The sequence below is a fragment of the Aquarana catesbeiana genome, linkage group LG02, assembly GCF_042186555.1.
Source record: "Aquarana catesbeiana isolate 2022-GZ linkage group LG02, ASM4218655v1, whole genome shotgun sequence".
Taxonomy (NCBI): Eukaryota; Metazoa; Chordata; class Amphibia; order Anura; family Ranidae; genus Aquarana; species Aquarana catesbeiana.
Genome location: NC_133325.1, coordinates 752,527,161 through 752,545,388, shown reverse-complemented (window position 1 = coordinate 752,545,388; position 18,228 = coordinate 752,527,161). Strand labels below are relative to the sequence as shown.

The 18,228-nt window shown below is 40.6% G+C and overlaps 1 protein-coding gene and 1 long non-coding RNA gene across 2 annotated transcripts; one reads left to right on the top strand and one right to left on the bottom strand.

Moving 5' to 3' along the window:
• Positions 1-219: 219 nt before the first annotated feature.
• LOC141130098 (uncharacterized) lies at positions 220-3,611 on the bottom strand. Its single transcript, XR_012241991.1, has 3 exons — positions 3,441-3,611; positions 2,834-2,866; positions 220-444 (listed from the first exon to the last, which is right to left on the bottom strand). It is a non-coding gene; the product is annotated as an uncharacterized lncRNA (long non-coding RNA).
• A 5,740-nt stretch (positions 3,612-9,351) lies between these two features.
• OLIG1 (oligodendrocyte transcription factor 1) lies at positions 9,352-10,714 on the top strand. Its single transcript, XM_073617139.1, has one exon. It carries the CDS (start codon positions 9,569-9,571, stop codon positions 10,256-10,258), a length of 690 nt encoding a protein of 229 aa, XP_073473240.1. The 5' UTR covers positions 9,352-9,568; the 3' UTR covers positions 10,259-10,714.
• The last annotated feature ends 7,514 nt before the right edge of the window (positions 10,715-18,228 follow it).

The following is an 18,228-nucleotide window of genomic DNA, read 5'->3' as shown; positions in this document are numbered from 1 at the left end:
GCCTGAAACAGACTCCTTAATATTGCTATATAATCAAAATCCTTAATCCTAGATTCTGCTATCATATTTAACAGGCAAATGCCTGGATCTATCGGTAGTTTTTAGCTAACATTAAAGTATTGTCAGAAACCATGAATCAGACTGAGACAGAAGTACAGGTAAATCCCACTTGTTTAATAATAATAAAAAAGGTAAACAGAGTAAACATAGTCAAAACATAGCCAAAGTTCAGAAACCAAGCCAAAACGTCAGGGAGCGAGAGGTGAGCATAGTAGAACAGCATGCAGGATCTGGAGCCAGAAGGAATGTCAGTCAAGCAAGTCTTTAACAGGAACACAGGAGAGCGTCTCTAGAGATGTGACCAAGGTGAAGGCAGAGATCATCTGGGCTGGACGGCTTAAGTAGGCAGGACTGACCAGTAGGGTATCATCAACAGGTGAGTCACTGTGGAGAGATAGGAGCTGGCAATTAGCCGACAGCTGAGCGGCCAGCTCAGAGAAGGAAGGGCTGAGCCAAGCCCTGACAAGTATTTAATGTTTTGCAAGGTAGTTTTTTTCCGCCAGATAAGTTCTCGAAAAAGAGATTCCACCTTCCTAAACCAATATGTTATAATCCAAATAGGGGAGTTGTGAAAAATATAAAGTAGTTGTGGGGTCCAGATAATTTTAATCACTGTCAATGGAAGTTTACACCAACTCTGACATTTATTCGTAAATTTAAGGAGTAGTGGTTTAAGATTCAAATCAATATAATCCTTTACATTCCGGGTTATCTCGACCCCCAGTTATTTAACTGTATGCTTAATTTGTATTTGAGAGGCTTCGTCTGGCAAAGGGGTTTCCAAATCATCTAATGGCAGCAATATTGATTTCTCCCAATTGATTGGATAACCCGAGAGTTTCCCAAATGTAGAAATAAGTCCCATGAGTTCTACTAATGAGTTTGAGGTATCCCCCAGGAAAATAAGAGCATCATCTGCATATAGAGCTATTATATCCTCTCTACCTAGGTGACGAAACCCAACTATCCCTTCTGATTGCCTGATGGCAATAGCCAAAGGCTCTACTGCCAAAGCAAACAATAATGGGGATAAGGGGCATCCCTGTCTAGACAATGAAAAAAATGGAGATAGGAACCATGAATGCAAACATGTACTGTGACATACTGAGGCAGAGCATGATCCCCTCCCTTCAGAGACTGAGCCGCAGGGCAGTATTCCAACATGATAATGACCCCAAACACACCTCCAAGACGACCACTGCCTTGCTAAAGAAGCTGAGGGTAAAGGTGATGGACTGGCCAAGCATGTCTTCAGACCTAAACCCTATTGAGCATCTGTGGGGCATCCTCAAACGGAAGGTGGATGTGATGTTGTCATGGAGGAGTGGAACAGGACTCCAGTGGCAACCTGTGAAGCTCTGGTAAACTCCATGTCCAAGAGGGTTAAAGTGGTTGTAAACCCACAAAATAAAAAACCTGCAAGACAAGGGCATAATGAGCTAGTAAGCATACCATACTAGCTCATTATGAAATACTCACCTTAGATCGGAGCCCCCGCAGCAGTCCCAGTACACAGCTCTGGCCGGCAATATCGTTCCCGGAGTTACTTCTGGGTATCACAGGCTCTGGCGCTATGATTGGTCGGAGCCTGTGATGATGTCACTCCCGTGCATGCGCATGGTAACACCAAGCTAGCTGAAGCAACGGCACGAATGAGCCATTGTTTCAATGTGCATGTACTGATGACGTCGGCACATGCTGATACAGGGGATATCTCCTACACCATGCAGGTTTAGGAGATATCGAGGGTAGCTACAGGAAAGCCTTATTATAGGCTTACCTGTAGTAAAAAGTGAATTGTAAGGGTTTACAACCACTTTGAGGCAGTGCTGGAAAATAATGGTGACCACACAAAATATTGACACTTTGGGCCCAATTTGGACATTTTCCTAAACTGAGTTGTTTTAGTTTTTTTGAAAAAAAATGTGGGATATTTATTATAGCAAAAAGTAAAAGATATTGGGGATTATTTACAAAAGGCAAATCCATTTTGCACTATAAGTGCCCTGAAAGTGCAGTCGCCGTAGATCTGAGGGGGGGATCTGAAATGAGGGGAAGCTCTGCTGATTTTATTATCCAATCATGTGCAAGCTTAAATTAGGTTTTTTGTATTCCTTGCATGTCCCCCTTTAGATCTACAGTGATTGCACTCCCAAGTGCACTTGTAGTGCAAAGTGGATTTGCCTTTCGTAAATAACCCCCATTGTGTTTTTTTTCAAAACTGTCGCTCTTATTTTGGTTTTAGCACAAACAAATAAAAACCGCAGGGGTGATCAAACACCACCAAAAGAAAGCTCTATTTGTGGGGAAAAAAGGACATCACTTTTTTTAGGGTACAACGTCACACGACCGCGCAATTGTCAGTTAAAGCGACGCAGTGCCGAATCGCAAAAAAAAAAAAAAGGGCTGTTCATTGAGCAGCCAAATCTTCCAGGGCTGAAGTGGTTAATATTATATTATATATTTTGTCTAGTGGGGATTTTCAATATATCCATCTGGGATATCTTTCCTTTTATCTTTTTGGCTCCAACAACCCCCCCACGGGCCGCTCAGAGTTTGACAGGAACTCCACATGCTATTCCTTCCCCTGGTTTGGGTGACAAATGTTTCTGTGAGATTTAAGGTGATATATAATGAAATCATTAGTTATTATTATCATTAATAATAATTTAAAAAATAATAATAATTTCCTGTGTGTTTGTTACTCTGCCTTCCCTAGAGGTAAAAATGTCATTGTATTACTATATAGTGGGTGTCGAAAAGATTCACCTACCTTTAAAATAATCGCATTTTGTTGCTTTGCAGCCTGAAATGAAGACAGGAACAGTTTTTGTTTTATCCAGCTGTATTTACTCAGTGCAACTTATAATATCCAAGTGAAAGATATAACAACAACATATCATGGAAAAACATATACTGTATATGAGAGTGAAAGGAGCTGCACACCCCCAAAAAATGAAAACATGCAAAGATTCCCCTTGAGGTTTTTTTAGCAGCAAAGTACACGAAATGTATATTTGTAAAAAATGATTATTTTATTCAATGAAAAGGATTCAAATATACAAAGAGTTTAAAATATGAACTCTGGTTGATGACATAAAAAACAGGGTAACCAAAATTGAAGGTGACGTTATACATCATAGGAACAAGGTGTTACAAATTACGCAACACCATAGGATGCATAAGAATACCGCAATGCATTTCGACCCCTACATTCTTGGTCTTCGGGGGGGTTTTAATGTTCTAGAAAATACATCAAAAAAAGTTTTTACCATTTATACTTTACATTTTGGCGACGTACATTAAGAGTAGAAAACGACTTCATGTGTACTATCATATATAAGCCATACATTGCTTCCTATCTATGATGATATATTTACCCTTTAAATGATGGACCATTCGTAACCAGAGATTTAAAAACGGTTGCATTCAAGTGATCCTGGACCTCCTCGTACCTCCTCTGTGTCCCTCCCAGGTGAGCCCCCAAATCATAGGGCTTGCAAGGAGCCACGTCCTTTGACCCCAGGAAGGGAGGGAGTGGGGGAAAGGGGCACCTGCAATTTGTAATTAGGAGGTCAGAATAAGTAAACAGAAATCATTTTTATAAAAGTGTCTGGTGTTACTCCTACCTGGCTAAGGGTCCCACTTGATATGATAAATCAAATAATTCCAATAATTGTCTATTTCAGTAATGTTTAGTTAACCGCTTGCTGACCAGCTGTCGTCATTATACTGCGGCAGGTCGGCATGATCCCGCGAGCCGTCGTAGCTATATGTCGGCTCCTTTAAGCAGGATAGCAGGCGCGCACGCCCGCTGCACTGTGGGGGTGCTGATGCTCGTGGCCGATGGTCGCGATGACCGCCGGCCACGAGAAGCAGAACAGGGACGTGTGTGTGTAAACACACAAATCCCTGTTCTGTGAGGAGAGACAAATCGTGAGTTACTAATAGCTAGGAATCACGATCTGTCATTTCCTCTAGGTCAGTCCCCTACCCCTACAGTTAGAAACACACACGGGGAACACAGTTAACCTCTTGATCGGCCCCTGGTGTTAACCCCTTCCCTGCCAGTTACATTTTTACATTAATCAGTACATGTTTATAGCACTGATAGCTGTATAAATGCCAATGGTCCCAAAAATGTGTCAAAAGTGTCCGATGTGTCCGCCATAATGTCGCAGTCCCGATAAAAATCGCAGATCGCCGCCATTACTGGTAAAAAAAAAAAAAAAAATAATAAAAATGCTATAAATCTATTCCCTATTTTGTAGATGCTATAACTTTTGTGAAAACCAATCAATACACACTTATTGTGATTTTTTTTACCAAAAATATGTAGAAGAATACATATCAGCCTAAACTGAGAAAAAATTAGCTTTTTAAAAAAAAAAAGGGGGATTTTTTTTCAAAATTGACACTCTTTTTTTGTTTATAGCGCAAAAAATAAAAAACGCAGAGATGATCAAATACCACCAAAAGAAAGCTCTATTTATGGCAAAAAAAAAAAATAACATCAATTTTGTTTGGGTACAACGTCGCATGACTGCACAATTGTCAGTTAAAGTGACGCAGTGCCGAACCGCAAAAAACGGCCTGGTCATTCAGCAGCCAAATCTTCCAGGGCTGAAGTGGTTAAATACTTATTATGTGTTTTTTTTTTAAAAATAAACTTTTTGGATTTACCCATGGGTTAGATGATAAACCCATGGAATCAGATGATATGTTATACTATCATAAGGTAGTACTGAGTATTACCAGGGAGGCGGACTTTTTAGGCTAAGAAACAGCAGAGAAGATATAGCAGTATAAAAAAAATATAAATTTATTGAAAAATACAATATCTAAAAAACAATTACAATTGTAACATAGCATCTATGATTATTGTGCAGTGAGCCCTTGTATGTCTACGCGTTTCATCGTTAGGCTTCCTCAGGACACAGCCAAGGTTCACAGATGAGACAGAGAAGGGAATATGTCTCTCTTAAATTGGAATGCAAAATCATGCAAGTCACGGTAGAATGAGAAAGCTCAATCAGCAGTAAGAATGTATATTAGATATATTTAAATATCTCAGCAGGGGCATGTAAACAATATTCCTAATTAAGGGAGCAGCCATTAGAGGGAGGAGGGCCAACACCGGACGCATCCACTTAGATCCTGGATTTAGTATCAGCAATGCTGAAGGCTCAATACAATCCAATCGCTGCATATTCAGGATACAAATAATCCAACGTGCCCCTGGGAGACAGCAATACACTGCACACGTGCGCAGTGCCGCAGTGCGGCGGTGCATGCGCCTGCTATCCCACTTAAACAAGGCCGCAGTATAAGGACTGTGGCTGGTGGGCAAGTGGTTACATTTTTACATTTTTGGATGAAGTTTCACTGTAAGCTGGTTTTATTCGCAGATATGCCTAGATAAAGGTAATCTGTAGAGTTGGACTACTGTGGAATATATCAGATGCAAGATGTGTTAATGCCGGTCTACTCAGGCAGCGGACAAGGCTGCCATTCACCATTATGTTGACATGAGCAGAAAATCTGCTTGAGCCATAGTACCCAGTTCTATGACCACACAGCATCTTTGGAGGGGAAACTGCCCAGATCCCCCACCAGCTGACAAAGCGCCCCCTTTTCTTCAGCAGGTGTCCCACAGCCCTGCCAGCAGTAAGTCAATAAGACACATTTATTACCTTTCATCTTTGTATATGGCTCATTGTGCCCCTCGCTCCGGTCAGTGAAAGGCAGAAGGATGAGTGCTGAACGTCTATCTGCCCCTTTCTCTTATTCATGAAGCTGCCTGGGCATTTGTGCTGTTTGTCCTCACTATGTCTTACTTTCCTGTGACACTTCTGCCCATTCATTTGGCAAACGTGCCACCGGATGGTCAGATGCAGATCATGGAAATTACTTCAGAGACACTTTTGTTTTCTTCTTTTCCCCCCCTTGACGTTCTCAGCCATGTGTCCCGATGAAAGAAGCCATTTTATGAGTTTGGATCCAAAGTGCCCAGCAGCCAGAAAAGTCCCCTCGGCTCTTTTTAGGTTGACAGAGGAATGGAGGGGATGCTGCCAAGTCCCCACGCCCACAACAGAGGGCATTATTGTGCTTTAAATTAGCAGCGGGCCTACAAGCAAATTGTCCCTTATTCAGAAATTTTGCTCTGTGGAGCACTGACAACGTTTTTGTACTTTTCTGAGCAACCTTTGTGCTTTCCAGCTGCTGTGGAGCTACAAATCCCAGCAGGTCTTGTCAGCCATTGCCTGGTACTTGGAGCTACTTAGCAAGTGTAACTAAATCTTGACAAAACCTGTTCTGCCTGCTAATGCATACTGCATAGTCACCAGCTTTCCTTATTTAGGAGGAACAGAACCTCGTCTGGACCTACAGTATATCCATGTCCCCCTTTCTTTCACAGTTGACTGTTTTTTAATGTAATTCTGTATTTAAAATTATATATACATATATATATATATATATATATATATATATATATATATATATATATATATATATACACAGTACTGTACAAAGGTTTTAGGCAGGTGTGAAAAAAAATTTGTAAATTAAGAATGCTTTCAGAAATAAAAGTGTTAATAGTTTATGTTTTATCGATTAACAAAATGGAAAAGTAAATGAAGAGAAACCCAAATCAAACCAATATTTGGTGTGAACACCCTTCTACATCCTCGGAAAACTAGAGGTTAGTTCTCAGAGATTTTTGGAACAACCTACCGGCCGAGTTCCTTCAAAAACTGTGTGCAAGTGTACCTAGAAGAATTGATGCTGTTTTGAAGGCAAAGGTAGTTAGTAGTTACACCAAATATTGATTTCATTTGGATTTCTCTTCTCTTCATTTACTTTCCATTTTGTTAATTAATAAAAAATAAATAAACTATTAACACTTCTATTTCTGAAAACATTCTTTATTTACAACATTTTTTCACACATGCCTAATGCCCCTTACACATGGTCGGACATTGATCGGACATTCCGACAACAAAATCCTAGGATTTTTTCCGACGGATGTTGGCTCAAACTTGTCTTGCATACACACGGTCACACAAAGTTGTCGGAAAATCCGATCATTCTGAACGCGGTGACATAAAACACGTACGTCGGGACTATAAACGGGGCAGTAGCCAATAGCTTTCATCTCTTTATTTATTCTGATTTGTGTACACACGATCGGAAATTCCGACAACGGATTTTGTTGTCGGAAAATTTTGTAGCCTGCTCTCAAACTTTGTGTGTCGGAAAATCCGATGGAAAATGTGTGATGGAGCCCACACACAGTCGGAATTTCCGACAACAAGGTCCTATCACACATTTTCCATCGGAAAATCCGACCGTGTGTACGGGGCATAAGACTTTTGCAAGCCATGTTGAGCACCAGTCCTCTTATAAACCCTTCCCTGTTGCCTTTAGTTTTTTTCTTAATTATTGGGTAACTGTACACCTATCTTTATTTCCATCTGTCCTGTGTCATCCAGTAGCAAGTGGGCTCCTCTTTCTCCTTTTCTGTTCTCTGGCAGTGGATAATCCTGAATGACGCTCATGTATGGTTGCCACCTCATCCCCTTAAAACTGAACACATATAAATTACACAGGTTCTGTGGCTGATTAAGGTGGTAATTAAACTCACTTGGTGCCTTATCTGCATTTAACTAGCCTCAGAACCTATGTAATTCAAAGGTGTTCGGGTTTAAGGGGATGAGGTGGCAACTCTACGCTCATGTTGTAGGCAGGTACAAATTGCATTTAATGTTGTTGTCTGTAAGCTGCTGCTGGTATTGTTGGGGTTAACTTGGTGTGGTGTGTCTGCTATTTGGCCTGTTAAGGTTCCCACAGCTGGGGTATTTAAGTCTAAGGGGGTAGGTCTTCTGGAGCTCTTTTTTTGGGAGATTGGCCATGAAAAGGAGAAGGACCATACATGGAGAGATGTAGTGTTGCACTAAATCCATGTGATGTGATCATGGGGGCTCTGATGTGATAATAGGACTGTGATATGAACTGGGGGACTCTGATGTGAACATGGGCTCTCCGATGTGGATGTAGAGGGCTCTAATGTGATAATGGGACTTTGATATGAACTGGAGGACTCTGCTGTGATAGTGGAGGGCTCTAATGTGAACGTGGAAGACTCTGACGTGAACGCTGGGCATTCTGATGTGAATGTGCGGTGCTATGATGTGAAGGGTGGTTTTAGGGTTGCCATCTCATTCCTTTAAACCCGAACACATAGTAATTACACAGGTTCTGAGGCTAATTTAATGCTGATAAGGCATCAAGTGAGTTGAATTACCACCTTAATCAGCCAGAGAACCTGTGTAATTAATATGTGTTCGGTTTTAAAGGGATGAGGTGGCAACCCTAGGTGGGTTCCTGACATGAAAATAATTGCATCTTGCTGCCTGGTTGATAAATTGGCACTGATTATTTAAAGTGTAGTACGTGTCTATTAGACATGTTTTTTTTGGGGGGGGGGGGTGTTAAAAAAATTTACACATGTAAGTGGCAAGAGTGTGGAATGGCTCTCCCTTTTTTTGGGCCAGGGGGCCCAACTTATGAAAGAAAGAAAAGAGGGAGCACCAGCCTTGTGCATTATTCTTTGGTATGCTTTATTAAAAAAAATTAGATTAAAAAATACTCACAAGCATGTGAAAGAAAACCGCAATATAAAAGCCTTTAGATGATGGCAATTGGTCTGATGACATTAGTCTCCAGGTGATAAAGGAGAGGACATGAGGACCACTGCTGGTTGACGCGTTTCAAAGGGATGCCTTCTCTCTAGGCTCTGAGGAAGAAGGCATCCCTTCAAAACGCATCAGCCAGCTGTGGTCCTCATGTCCTCTCCTTTATCACCTGGAGACTATTGTCATCAGACCAATTGCCATCATCTCAAGGCTTTTATATTGTGGTTTTCTTTCACATGCTTGTAGTTTTTGATTACATTTTTTTAAATAAAACATACCAAAGGATAATGCACAATGCTGGTGCGTCCTCTTTTCTTTATTTCTTTTTTGACTACTAGGACCCCTATCCTGGAGGGCAGCAAGGCCTGAGACATTATCCATCACAAACTATAGACCACCTGATTAACACATTTGTGCGCAAGAGTATTTGTTTTCGGCCCAACTTATGATCTTGCACACAGGCCAACTGCCTTCAGAAAATGTCCCTGATCGCAGAATACTTGTACATACAATTCTCTTAGACTTTAAGACAGTCAAAGGCTGTAGTCATGTCTGTGTAGCTTCGAGGATTTCAGTTCAAAGTCTGAATGTGGCAGCCAATGAAAGTTCTCGCTCCGTTTGACTCTGGAATGGGCTGTCTTACACATTAGTTTATGAATGGGAAATTGAGAGGAACATGCAGTCAAGTGACTGGTTAACACAATAGCTTGCCCGTCTGCATCCTGCTGAATTCCAAAGCTAGAGCCCTGAAAAAAAAAAAAATGTTTCTCTAGGCATCGCTGAGCTCACTGGCAAAGTTCTGGCTGAGGACTATGCAGATCTGCAGGATTATACAGAGCAGAGAGAAGATGATAAGACATTGCCCCAGTGACCTGTCAAGTGGAAAGAGCCAAGAGCTTGGTGCTGTGTGTCGGCATCCAACCTCCCTTCTGAACATCGGTGAAGGAAAAGACAAGCTAGTGTCCGCTTTTGCCACGCACAGGTGTGGACGACACAGCAGAGACCTAAAAGAGGAGCAGCAGCAATTGAGGAAGAAAATAAACAGCCGGGAGAGGAAGAGGATGCAAGATCTTAACGTGGCGATGGATGCCCTAAGAGAAGTCATCATGCCATACTCTGCCACCCACTGCCAGAGCTCACCGGGTAGGAAGTTGTCCAAGATTGCCACCCTCTTGCTGGCCAGGAATTACATACTGCTTCTTGGAAGTTCCCTTCAAGAATTACGTAGAATCATCGGGGACATGAGTGGCCCAGCGCCCAGGTTGCTTCTCGCTGGTCTGCCACTCTTTGCAGCTCCAGGGTCTGTGTTCCTGGCACCTGGCACTGGCAGCAACGGAGAGACTCAGTGCTCGGGCAAGATGCACTCCTTGTCGGTAGAGGAGCAGCCATGCTCGGCCTTCACCATCCCAGGAGGGAGCAGCGTCTGTGCCTGTTCCATCTGCAGGTTCACTCACTTTGTTCCCACCAACCTCAACATGAAAGCTGTACAGCTGCCCAAATAGTCAAAAACCCATGAAGGCCAAGACTTTTGAAGAACTATCAATGGACATTGAAGATGGACCAATACTCCCCACAAACTCTGCCAAGTCTGCAACCAAATCAACAAAGATCATCACTGCCTGCAATAATCTGATAATAAAGAATGGGTAGCAAGAGCAGCTATAGTGGTGGGATTAGCAATAGTAATCTTATACACAAAAGGATCACTCTTGGAGTGGGAAGTACCGTAGATCTTAGATCTTGAAGCCTCAGTAGGCACTGCAAGAACAGACAGTCCTCAGACATGCTGCCAGAGCTGGTTATAGATCTCTTCAGTTATCTCATGTGTTTGTTACCCTAGCAATCCTTGATTTATGTCTCGATAAATAAGGTGACCTGTCACATGTAACTGCAGTGTTTTTTATATATATATATATATATATATATATATATATATATATATATATATATATATATATATATATATATATATATATATATATATATATATATATATATATAGCAGCCAGTGACCCTGTTGAATGTGATTTTATTTTTTAAATTCATGCTGTCATTACTGAGCATTCTACTGTTCGCCCATTCTAAAGCCTTTGATTTCAATCTCCTACACTTTTATTAGAAAGTTCTGCAGTGTTGGAGTTGCTCTATGTCTAGTTTTGCAGATAAATTATTCAACACTTCATTCAGAGTGATTTACTTTTACTATAATATTACGGACAAGCTGAAGTTAGAGGCAGATTGGTTATTATGCACCAGATTCTGTGTGCACCAGTTTTAGTAAACCCCCCCTATGGTGGAATCAGAAACATTACTTTGTCACACTAGTAAACTGCTGCTGGTCCAAGTGCTCTTTTCTTGACGGACTGGAAGTTGTCTGATGAATACGTCCTATTTCCACATATGACCAGCAAACCAGCACCATGACCAGCAAAAAGACAATCACCTTTACCTTCAAATTGTTATTTTAATAGCAGAGAGCCGTGACTTAATCTATGTAATAATATCTGGTGCCCATTGCTACCTTTTACTCTTATTTCTACCTTTCTATTTCCACTACCTATTCTTATGTAGCTTTGAGCTGCCAATACTGACAGTTGCTATTTGAAACACAAGTCTGAAGTTGATAATAAGGCTCCATTCACACTTGTGCGACTCCAAAGTAGCATGACTTTGGAGTGCAGCTTTGATGCAACTTTGAATGTGCACCACTTGGATGAGACTTTGGCAATGACCAATGATAATGGACAAATGTTGCACAACTGTCTCATGTAAAACATTCAGATGTGACTTTTGAGGGTTAGAAAGTCAGACCAAAGTAGTGCATAAACCACTTTGAAGTTACTGTGACTTTAAGTCGCATAGATATGAACGTTACTCATTGGAAAACATAGGGGGTGCCTTAAAAAAAATTGCATCAATCTTTACTTTTATACAGAATACAAGAACTGTTTTTGGTTTAAATGTTTAAAAGTCAGAATGCTGCAGGACTGCCATACAGACAGGGCACCTGTACTGAAGATATATGCAGGCTGCCATGTCTTCTCTGGCAGTCATGGTTTGGTTCAGCATTTCTATGTCAATGGTTTCGAACAAATTGGAAGAATTTCCAGATTTGCATGCATGTTCCATGTTAGTGTCTCAATGTAAGGGAAAAAAATCACTGCATTCCTCTTAATAGAGGGCAAATTGAGCAGCTAGTCGAAACTGATATAGATACCAAACCATAAAATTACACACACACATACACATATAAATATGTATATATATATATATATACACAAGGGTTCTTTAAAAAGTTTCCACACTTTTTTAACTCTATTAAATATAAAAAAAGTGTATAAAGTTATTGGAGATCCTATATACTTTATATATCCAGTGTGTGTGTGTATATATATATATATATATATATATATATATATATATATATATATATATATATATATATATATATATACACACAACACACACACACATATATATATATATATATATATATATATATATATATATATATATATATATATATATATATATATATATATATATAATTATTTATTTATTTTTTATATACAATAGTTTATTAAAGTCAGAGACAGACTAGCATTTTCAGAAAGAGGTCAGTAACAGCAGCTTAGTATGAGTTTTCCTTTAAACAGATGACTTAATGGGAAAATAATATTAGTATTAATGAATTAATATCAATTTAGTGTTGGAACCTCTGTTAGGTTATATTGCTGTCTTTGTCCTTTGTTCTTGGGAGGTTCTTTATCTAGATTTGTCCTGGTGATCAATGTCATTGGGGATGTGAGTGACAGAAAATACAAAATCTAGAGTTGTCACCAGAACAGGAAAAAAGGGGAAATCCTCTAATGGGGACATGATGTTCTGGTGACAGCTGTCTAAGAAAGGGTCACTCTGCCTACATTCCTATTCCCCAGAATGGACAAAAAAGAAAAGACCTGACAATGGTTTTAAACATCCCCTACTCCATAAAAATGAAAAAAAAAACTGTGTGTGTGTGGGGGGGGGGGGGAGTGGGGGGCAGTTGCCACCTCATCCCTTCCTTTAAACCCGAACACACATTAATTACACAGGTTCTGTGGCTGATTAAGGTGGTAATTAAACTCACTCCTTGCCTTATCTGCATTTAGTTAGCCTCAGAACCTGTGTAATTCATATGTGTTTGGGTTTAAAGGGATGAGGTGGCAACCCTAGCAGTAGACCAAATCTGCATATACTGTATGTACTTATCTAATGCTGCATTCATAAAAGGTTTGCCTTGCTGTTTGCTAGCAGTTATTATATGACAAAGCTGCCAATGTAATTTAAAGGGGGCTTCCACTATCACCACCATCAAATTACTTTTAGTGACTGGCGACTGTTTTTCATTCCTGGATGCACCTTTTCTACCTTGTTGGATCCTATAGCAGCATTTTCATACCATGACACTTACCTGCGGATGTAGCTTTGAGATGTAATAGGACAGCTGGACCAGCACTGCCGTTCTAGGAAGTATTTAAACTTCTACATATATTAGGCCATCCATAAAACAAATATTAATATTTCCTACAGATTAGAATGAAAAGTTTACACTAATGAAGACAGAAAAATATAGTTACATAACAGACAGTCTGACTTATATTGTAGAAGCAAAAGAAATTCAAGGCATTAAACAGCACATGGCTGGGATGTAACATATTTAGATGTATTTTAGAATGTACTGATTTTTTTAATATGCTATTAGGTATTTCATATTTTGATAGTAATGAAATAAATGCAATTTTTTTTTAGATGAACATTTCTTTTCTGTGTCATTTAATCATAAAAATGAACATACTTTATGTCAAAATGATCAAGTACAATACACATGTGTGCTTTAACCTCCCTGGCGGTATGATTATTTCAGATTTTTGATTTTTAAAGCAGTACATTGTGTTGCATGGAAATTTGTTTTTTTTATATTGTAGACCTGTAATTCTTAGGAATAACTCACTTAAATCTGTCCAAACAAGAGTCTAGTAGATATCCCGGGTATGATAAAGTTTGAAACACGAAATCATAAATTATAATATAATAAATAACTATAAATAATTATAACAAATAATAATATAATAATAAAAATTATTCAATAATGTAATCAAATCAAAAACACAGAAATTTGCTCAGTTGCAGAATTGTCGCTGTCATTACTTTCAGTGTTTGATGATGAATTTCCCCACAAATCACTATTGCTCAATTCTGCAAGCGATTCTAATTTATTATCGCTGTTTTCTAGCTGGTCTAAAACCACTTTTGATGTAAAGGGACACTTTTTAGTTGCTATGGGCAATCTCCAGTTTCCAGGCAGAAAGAACAGTATTTATAATATATAACTGCATGCAGGGCACTGGACAAACCACTAGGGACACATGGGATGGGAAATAATTTGATACAGTAATGGAATCTGTAAGATTACAGTGTCCTGTATGTGTTATGTGTTTTTCACTTTTTGAATTTGGCGCCATGCTCCGCCCCCGTGCGTCGAAACGCTCGCAGGGAACAGGGCACTGTGATGAATTGAGCAGAGGACGGCTCGCACACACAGCGGGAGGACATTGCAGGATCGTGGGGACAAGGTAAGTAACTTTGCTTGGATTCTGCGATGCGATCCCGAGTGCGGCTCGGGGTTACCGCTTTTGGTACTGAAAATTCAACCCGAGCCACACTCGGGATTACCGCTAAGGAATGTCAGCATTTTTAATAGAATCAGTAAATTTGGAATTACTTTTTATATCCAGATAGCGCATTATTTTCTAGACATGTCCTGTCCTCCTAAAAATGACTTGTAAACTCAATCAGGTGTAGCTAATCACCTTCTCCATGGCACACAAAACCATTTGACTTTGAACTGTGATCAGCTGTGGTCATTTTGATGAGCTCAGCATGAAAAAGATAGATAGATAGATAGATAGATAGATAGATAGATAGATAGATAGATAGATAGATAGATAGATAGATAGATATTTTTCTCAGATAATAGGTGCAGGTACTCCCCCTTGTCTCCGATCCCCTACCCACCTCTTAGCACCGTGCCTTGGTTCCACCTCCTAGTACCATTCCATTTAGAGGGGTGTTGTTTGTGGTGTAAGTAATTTGTTAATGATAACAAGAAAAGCAGTAACATAGATCCCCTGCAACCAGCAAGTATAGATCCCTGCAGGAACAAGAGACCCCCCTAGAAAAAATAGATCCCCCGAAGCAACAAAAGATCCGCCACAACAATATACCTTCACCCAACAAGTCCAAGTATAATTTTGTGGTGTTAAGTAATCTGTTAATCATAATAAGAAAAGCAGTAAAATAGATCCTCTGCAAAAAAAAAAACAATAAATCTTCCAGCATCCTGCATTAGTAAACCCCTCCCTTACCAGTAGATCCCTCCCAGCAACAAATGAACCCCCAGCAACAATTGATCTCCCCAAGGGACATTAGATTCACCAGCAGCCAGCATCAGCAGAACCTCCAGCACACCCTACCACCCCTTGCATATATACAGTGGGGACGGAAACTATTCAGACCCCTTTAAATTTTTCACTCTTTTTTATATTGCAGCCATTTGCTAAAATCATTTAAGTTATTTTTTTTCCTCATTAATGTACACACAGCACCCCATATTGACAGAATAACACAGAATTGTTGACATTTTCACAGATTTATTAAAAAAGAAAAACTGAAATATCACATGGTCCTAAGTATTCAGACCCTTTGCTGTGACACTCATATATTTAACTCAGGTGATGTCCATTTCTTCTGATCATCCTTGAGATGGTTCTACACCTTCATTTGAGTCCAGCTGTGTTTGATTATACTGATTGGACTTAATTAGGAAAGCCACACACCTGTCTATATAAGACCTTACAGCTCACAGTGCATGTCAGAGCAAATGAGAATCATGAGGTCAAAGGAACTGCCTGAAGAGCTTAGAGACAGAATTGTGGCAAGGCACAGATCTGGCCAAGGTTACAAAAAAATTTCTGCTGCACTTAAGGTTCCTTAGAGCACAGTGGCCTCCATAATCCTTAAATGGAAGATGTTTGGGACGACCAGAACCCCTCCTAGAGCTGGCCGTCCGGCCAAACTGAGGTATCGGGGGAGAAGAGCCTTGATGAGAGAGGTAAAGAAGAACCCAAAGATCACTGTGGCTGAGCTCCAGAGATGCAGTCGGGAGATGGGAGGAAGTTGTAGAAAGTCAACCATTACTGCAGCCCCCACCAGTTGGGGCTTTATGGCAGAGTGGTCTGACGGAAGCCTCTCCTCAGTGCAAGACACATGAAAGCCCGCATGGAGTTTGCTAAAAGACACCTGAAGAACTCCAAGATGGTGATAAATAGGATTCTCTGGTCTGATCAGACCAAGATAGAACTTTTTGGCCTTAATTCTAAGCGGTATGTGTGGAGAAAAACAGGCACTGCTCATCACCTGTCCAATACAGTCCCAACAGTGAAGCATGGTGGTGGCAGCATCATGCTGTGGGTGTGTTTTTCAGCTGCAGGGACAGGACGACTGGTTGCAATCGAGGGAAAGATGAATGCGGCCAAGTACAGGGATATCCTGGAAGAAAACCTTCTCCAGAGTGCTCAGGACCTCAGACTGGGCCAAAGGTTTACCTTCCAACAAGACAATGACCCTAAGCACACAGCTAAAATAACAAAGGAGTGGCTTCACAACAACTCCGTGACTGTTCTTGAATGGCCCAGCCAGAGCCCTGACTTAAACCCAATTGAGCATCTGTGGAGAGACCTAAAAATGGCCGTCCACCAACGTTTACCATCCAACCTGACAGAACTGGAGAGGATCTGCAAGGAGGAATGGCAGAGGATCCCCAAATCCAGGTGTGAAAAATTTGTTGCAACTTTCCCAAAAAGACTCATGGCTGTATTAGATCAAAAGGTGCTTCTACTAAATACTGAGCAAAGGGTCTGAATACTTAGGACCATGTGATATTTCAGTTTTTCTTTTTTAATAAATCTGCAAAAATGTCAACAATTCTATGTTTTTCTGTCAATATGGGGTGCTGTGTGTACATTAATGAGGAAAAAAAATGAACTTAAATGATTTTAGCAAATGGCTGCAATATAACAAAGAATGAAAAATTTAAGGGGGTCTGAATACTTTCCATCCCCACTGTATATATTTCTTTTATTTAAATGTTTCCAAGCAGATAAATAGATCCAGATAGATGAATAGATAGATAGATCTATTGATATATTATGACAATGAAGTAAGCCATATGTCCATCTTCCCCTAAGACCCCTTTCTCACTGAGGCGTTTTTAAGATGCTACAGCGCTAAAAATAGATCCTGAATAGCACCTGAAAAAAGCCTCAGCTGCAAACCCAGTGTGAAAGCTTGAGTGCTTTCACACTGGCAGGGCGTCACAAAAAGTCCTGCCAGCAGCTTCTTTGCATCGGTGTAGGAGCGCTGAATACACCGATCCTGCCCATTCAAAACAATGGGGCAGTGCACCCATAACGCTGGCAAAGCGGCATTTTCCGGGCAGGTTTAACCCTTTTTTGGCCGCTAGCGGGGGTTAAAACTGCCCCGCTAGCGGCCGAATAGTGCCGCTAAAACGACACCCGGGGCCGTTCAGTGTGAAAGGGGTCTTAAAGAGGCTGCACACCTGTACAAGGGTCGGGATTTAACCATGTGCTGCCATCTATTTCAGGTGGCTGGTCCTGCATTAGTCAAGTATTTTTCCGTTGCACACACATGCATTTTACGATAGTTATATCAACTCATTGTAATAACTTCATTATACATGTACTGTAAACTGTCTAAAAACTTTAACAATCCATGTAAGAGCACTTGAACAGTCTTGGCAACAACCATGCTGTGTTTGTAATATGCTAATGTTTATATCCGCACCTAAAGGCCTCAGCATTGGCCTGTATTGAGAGAAAACAACACTGATCGACCTATCCCTGAAAAAAAAAAAAAAACCTTAAAGCGGAGGTCCACTCCATCTGTCTACCACCCCCCCCCCCTCCGGTGCCACATATGGCACTTTTCAGGGGGGAGGGGGGAACAGGGAACGGGTACCTGTTTTTGACAGGTCCCCTTCTTCACTGCCAGGTTCCCTTACCAGGAATGGTGGCGGCTGCACCCAACAGCCAATCCAAAGATCGCCTGGGGTGCCGACATCGCGGGCTCCCTGAACAGGTAAGTGTTGGGGTGGATCTCCCCTTTAAGCTTGCAATTACCAGTTGTGAATTTAAAGGAAAAACTCCACTTTTGCTAAATAAGGGGAAATACATATCCAGTTTCCTGACCAGTTGGCTCACTGATTTCCCAGAAGTGTGCACAGAACTTGAAATCAACTAAGGCTGGCCATACACTATACAATTTTCTTATTCAATTTTCTTTAGATTTACCTTCAACTATGTAGTGCAAGGGCCTGCCTGACTGCATACACATTGAAAGCGTTTAGGCTTGA

Excerpts from the sequence above, each read along its gene's own strand:
- OLIG1 (XM_073617139.1), top strand. The coding sequence starts at position 9,569 with ATGCAGATCTGCAGGATTATACAGAGCAGAGAGAAGATGATAAGACAT.